Source organism: Xenopus tropicalis, chromosome 10, assembly GCF_000004195.4.
Source record: "Xenopus tropicalis strain Nigerian chromosome 10, UCB_Xtro_10.0, whole genome shotgun sequence".
Classification (NCBI taxonomy): domain Eukaryota; kingdom Metazoa; phylum Chordata; class Amphibia; order Anura; family Pipidae; genus Xenopus; species Xenopus tropicalis.
This window is the reverse complement of record NC_030686.2, coordinates 51,293,561-51,299,560: the sequence shown is the minus strand read 5'-3', so window position 1 is coordinate 51,299,560 and position 6,000 is coordinate 51,293,561. Positions and strand designations below refer to the sequence as shown.

The 6,000-nt window shown below is 52.9% G+C and overlaps 1 protein-coding gene across 3 annotated transcripts in view; it reads right to left on the bottom strand.

Moving 5' to 3' along the window:
* Positions 1-1,188: 1,188 nt before the first annotated feature.
* Positions 1,189-6,000, bottom strand: part of nol11 (nucleolar protein 11) — a 28,817-nt gene continuing 24,005 nt past the window's right edge. For all 3 annotated transcript variants that reach the window (XM_031894483.1, XM_031894481.1, XM_031894482.1), the window contains 4 exons: positions 4,601-4,679; positions 4,194-4,286; positions 2,764-2,871; positions 1,189-1,515 (listed from right to left, as the gene is read on the bottom strand). In XM_031894483.1, coding sequence (XP_031750343.1) covers positions 1,396-1,515; positions 2,764-2,871; positions 4,194-4,286; positions 4,601-4,679 — 400 coding nt within the window. In that variant the 3' untranslated portion in view covers positions 1,189-1,395. The remainder of the gene's footprint in view (positions 1,516-2,763; positions 2,872-4,193; positions 4,287-4,600; positions 4,680-6,000) is intronic.

Genomic DNA, 6,000 nt, shown 5'->3' with positions numbered 1-6,000 from the left:
AAAAGTTCCATTTTGGTCTCATCTGACCAGAGCCCCTTCTCCCACATGTTTGCTGCCCCCCCCCCCCCACATGGCTTGTGGCAAACTGCAAACGGGACTTCTTATGGTTTTCTGTTACCAATGGCTTTCTTCTTGCCACTCTCCCATAAAGGCCAACTTTGTGCAGTGCCCGACTAATATTTGCCTATGGACAGATTCCCCCCCCTGAGCTGTAGATCCCTGCAGCCCCCCCAGAGTCACCATGGGCCCCTTGGCTGCATTTCTGATCAGCGCTTGTTGGGCCTGTGAGTTTAGGGGGGGGCCGTGCCTGGGTAGGGTTACAGTTGTGCCATACTCCTGCCATTTCTGAATGATCGGTGGAACAGGGCTCCGTGGGAGGTTCAAGGCTTTGGGAATCTGTTTGTAGCCTAAGCCTGCTTTATATTTCTCAATAACTTTATCCCTGACCTGTCTGGTGGGTTCTTTGGGCTTCATGGTGTTGTTGCTCCCAATATTCCCTTAGCAACCTCTGAGGCCGTCACAGAGCAGCTGTATTTGTACTGACATTAGATTACACACAGGGGCACTCTATTTAGTCATTAGCACTCATCAGGCAATGTCTATGGGCAACTGACTGCACTCAGACCCAAGGGGGCTGAATAATTACGCACACCCCACTTTGCACTTATTTATTTGTAACAAATGTTTGGAATCATGTCTGATTTTCCTTCCACTTCTCACGTGTACCCCACTTTGTATTGGTCTCTCCCGTGTACCCCACTTTGTATTGGTCTCTCCCGTGTACCCCACTTTGTATTGGTCTCTCCCGTGTACCCCACTTTGTATTGGTCTCTCCAGTGTACCCCACTTTGTATTGGGCTTTCCCGTGTACCCCACTTTGTATTGGGCTTTCCCGTGTACCCCACTTTGTATTGGGCTTTCCCGTGTACCCCACTTTGTATTGGGCTTTCCCGTGTACCCCACTTTGTATTGGGCTTTCCCGGGGAATTCCAATAAAATGGATTCATGTTTGTGGCTGTAATGTGACAAAATGTGGGAAAGTTCAAGGGGGCCGAATACTTTTGCAAGCCACTGTATATGTGTGTATAAGAGATAATCATTTGCCCTCTGCTGGGGGCAAGTAACTGCCTAAAAGGGGCACGGCGGGGGCATTATTAGGGGCATGACAGTACAAGACAAGCTCCAATGTACAGCAAATAACTCTTTATCAAGGGAACAAGACACACAGGGCAGAGGAGGGGCAGTTCATGGGGGCAGTTCATGGGGGCTGCAGAGGGGCCACCAAGTCAGGGCAACTGGCAAGAGAAACAGAGGGTGCAGAAATCCCAGGAAAGAGAAGATTTCCACTTTATACAAAGAAATAAAGCAAGTCTGTACAGAAGTGGGGGGGGGTCACTAGTAGAGCTGGAGCACTTCTATAGAATATCTGCCCGGGGGGCTCACAGAGGGGCACTTGGGTTCCTTCAGCTCCGCCAAACAGCCCTCGATCTTGTTCAGCTCCGAGTAGAACTTCAACTTTAATAGAAAAACAATCAGCTTTAGTTTAAACACTCCTAAAAGGTATCCACACCCCTGCCCTGCGTATGTCCCCGCCCCTGCATAGCCATACCTCCCCCCATAACATATCCCCGCCCCTGCATAGCCATACCTCCCCCCATAACATATCCCCGCCCCTGCATAGCCATACCTCCCCCCATACCATATCCCCGCCCCTGCATAGCCATACCTCCCCCCATACCATATCCCCGCCCCTGCATAGCCATACCTCCCCCCATACCATATCCCCGCCCCTGCATAGCCATACCTCCCCCCATACCATATCCCCGCCCCTGCATAGCCATACCTCCCCCCATACCATATCCCCGCCCCTGCATAGCCATACCTCCCCCCATACCATATCCCCGCCCCTGCATAGCCATACCTCCCCCATACCATATCCCCGCCCCTGCATAGCCATACCTCCCCCCATACCATATCCCCGCCCCTGCATAGCCATACCTCCCCCCATACCATATCCCCGCCCCTGCATAGCCATACCTCCCCCCATACCATATCCCCGCCCCTGCATAGCCATACCTCCCCCCATAACATATCCCCGCCCCTGCATAGCCATACCTCCCCCCCATACCATATCCCCGCCCCTGCATAGCCATACCTCCCCCCATACCATATCCCCGCCCCTGCATAGCCATACCTCCCCCCATACCATATCCCCGCCCCTGCATAGCCATACCTCCCCCCATACCATATCCCCGCCCCTGCATAGCCATACCTCCCCCCATACCATATCCCCGCCCCTGCATAGCCATACCTCCCCCCATACCATATCCCCGCCCCTGCATAGCCATACCTCCCCCCATACCATATCCCTGCCCCTGCATAGCCATACCTCCCCCCATAACATATCCCTGCCCCTGCATAGCCATACCTCCCCCCATACCATATCCCCGCCCCTGCATAGCCATACCTCCCCCCATAACATATCCCCACCCCTGTGAATCAACACCCCTGTATATCCTCCACGCCACCCCGCCAATATGTCCCTACCCCTGCATATCTAATGTCTTCCCCCAAAACATATCCAAGCCCCCTGCATCTGCATCCCTGCCCCTGCATATCCAAGTACCCTGCGTATCTGCCCCCCACCCATCCACACCCCTGCATACCCACCCACGCCCCCTGCATACCCAAGTACCCTGCGTATCTGCCCCCCACCCATCCACACACCCTTGCATGTGTAAATAAGTTGCCCCATGTACAAACCTGGCTCTTCACAATCTTTTGGATTTTATTGAGCAGGGCCTTGGCGTCTGAGAGCATCACCACCGTGGCAAAGTGGGCATCCAGCAGCAGGCTCATCCAATCCACTACCTGAAAGCACAAAGAGTCTCTGTACCCTCACAGGGGGGCAACGGGGGGGAAAGGGGCCCCTGAGTATAACGACAGAAGGAAAGTAAGTCTCTTTGTAGGGCACCCCGAGATTGCCTCCCAATTCTGCCCCGGGGGCACAGGGAACTGGAGGGAATCCATGCAATCAGTCTGTAGGGCAAATGTTGGATAGAAATATTCATTCCCTATTGGCCAAGGGGAGAGTTGAAAGGGAGTCTCCCTACACGAACAGTCTCTTTCCTTCCGTCTGTCCATCTGAACCCAGAAGCAAAGTGAGACAAGTCTGAACCCCAAAAGCACAATGGCCAACGGGGCAACACAACGTCTCTATACATAGATGCCCCAGCCACTGGTTGCTCAATGGGTATACTGGGGTATCTACCAGTACTTGCTATATGCCCCAAACTTTAGCCCTCGCCTCACTCTAACGCCCGCGCTTTCCCCAAACTCCTCCTCCAGCCCTCACTCTAATGCCCGTGCTTTGCCCAAACTCCTCCTCCAGCCCTCACTCTAACGCCCGTGCTTTCCCCAAACTCCTCCTCCAGCCCTCACTCTAATGCCCATGCTTTCCCCAAACTCCTCCTCCAGCCCTCACTCTAACGCCCGTGCTTTCCCCAAACTCCTCCTCCAGCCCTCACTCTAATGCCCGTGCTTTGCCCAAACTCCTCCTCCAGCCCTCACTCTAACGCCCGCGCTTTCCCCAAACTCCTCCTCCAGCCCTCACTCTAATGCCCGTGCTTTGCCCAAACTCCTCCTCCAGCCCTCACTCTAACGCCCGTGCTTTCCCCAAACTCCTCCTCCAGCCCTCACTCTAATGCCCATGCTTTCCCCAAACTCCTCCTCCAGCCCTCACTCTAACGCCCGTGCTTTCCCCAAACTCCTCCTCCAGCCCTCACTCTAACGCCCGTGCTTTCCCCAAACTCCTCCTCCAGCCCTCACTCTAACGCCCGTGCTTTCCCCAAACTCCTCCTCCAGCCCTCACTCTAATGCCCATGCTTTCCCCAAACTCCTCCTCCAGCCCTCACTCTAACGCCCGTGCTTTCCCCAAACTCCTCCTCCAGCCCTCACTCTAATGCCCATGCTTTCCCCAAACTCCTCCTCCAGCCCTCACTCTAACGCCCGTGCTTTCCCCAAACTCCTCCTCCAGCCCTCACTCTAACGCCCGTGCTTTCCCCAAACTCCTCCTCCAGCCCTCACTCTAACGCCCGTGCTTTCCCCAAACTCCTCCTCCAGCCCTCACTCTAACGCCCATGCTTTCCCCAAACTCCTCCTCCAGCCCTCACTCTAACACTAAAACAACTTACCTGGCTGACAGTGGGCACGTGCTTCCCTGGAAGGTTTCCTGTAACATTTCCAATGCACTTCAGATGCAAGTACTGCAAATACCGGAGAAGAAACTGCAGAAAACAGTGAGAATTAAAGATAAATGAAAAGTTGCAGCTTTTTGAGGTCTAGTAGATGAGGCTTTCAAATAAGCGCAATGAGTTAATTCCCCCACTAAGCACCGCCTCCTTCATTAGCAGCAGCAGCAGTTACACACCCAATCACTGCCCCCGAGAGGCACAAGTCTATTCTATATCTGCCTATAATCCGAGGGGTGTCATTATTATTCCCAGTATGGCAGCCAGCCCCCCAGTATGGCAGCCAGCCCCCCAGTATGGCAGCCAGCCCCCCAATATGAGAGACGCACACGGGCGCCGGCGCCACTCACCATCACTTGCTCCCCTGACAGATCCTTCAGGTGGGGCAGAAGGAAACTCTCGCTGTAAGGAGACATTAGCACCGAGTTTCTGTTTGATTGGTTAGGGAAGCACAAGTACAACGCGCAATGACACAGCCTCTGCTACAGTCCCCGCCCACGGCAACCCTGGCCAACTGAGCACAGCCTCACGCTATTGGATGGCTATGTGAGAGATAAAGGGCTCACGCTATTGGATGGCTATGTGAGAGATAAAGGGCTCACGCTATTGGATGGCTATGTGAGAGATAAAGGGCTCACTCTATTGGATGGCTATGTGAGAGATAAAGGGCTCACGCTATTGGATGGCTATGTGAGAGATAAAGGGCTCACTCTATTGGATGGCTATGTGAGAGATAAAGGGCTCACGCTATTGGATGGCTATGTGAGAGATAAAGGGCTCACTCTATTGGATGGCTATGTGAGAGATAAAGGGCTCACGCTATTGGATGGCTATGTGAGAGATAAAGGGCTCACTCTATTGGATGGCTATGTGAGAGATAAAGGGCTCACGCTATTGGATGGCTATGTGAGAGATAAAGGGCTCACTCTATTGGATGGCTATGTGAGAGATAAAGGGCTCACGCTATTGGATGGCTATGTGAGAGATAAAGGGCTCACGCTATTGGATTGCTATGTGAGAGATAAAGGGCTCACGCTATTGGATGGCTATGTGAGAGATAAAGGGCTCACGCTATTGGATGGCTATGTGAGAGATAAAGGGCTCACGCTATTGGATGGCTATGGGCAGGATAAAGGGCTCACACTATTGGATGGCTATGTGAGAGATAAAGGGCTCACGCTATTGGATGGCTATGTGAGAGATAAAGGGCTCACGCTATTGGATGGCTATGGGCAGGATAAAGGGCTCACACTATTGGATGGCTATGTGAGAGATAAAGGGCTCACGCTATTGGATGGCTATGTGAGAGATAAAGGGCTCACGCTATTGGATTGCTATGTGAGAGATAAAGGGCTCACGCTATTGGATGGCTATGTGAGAGATAAAGGGCTCACGCTATTGGATGGCTATGTGAGAGATAAAGGGCTCACGCTATTGGATGGCTATGTGAGAGATAAAGGGCTCACGCTATTGGATGGCTATGTGAGAGATAAAGGGCTCACGCTATTGGATGGCTATGGGCAGGATAAAGGGCTCACACTATTGGATGGCTATGGGCAGGATAAAGGGCTCACGCTATTGGATGGCTATGTGAGAGATAAAGGGCTCACACTATTGGATGGCTATGGGCAGGATAAAGGGCTCACGCTATTGGATGGCTATGTGAGAGATAAAGGGCTCACGCTATTGGATGGCTATGTGAGAGATAAAGGGCTCACGCTATTGGATGGCTATGGGCAGGATAAAGGGC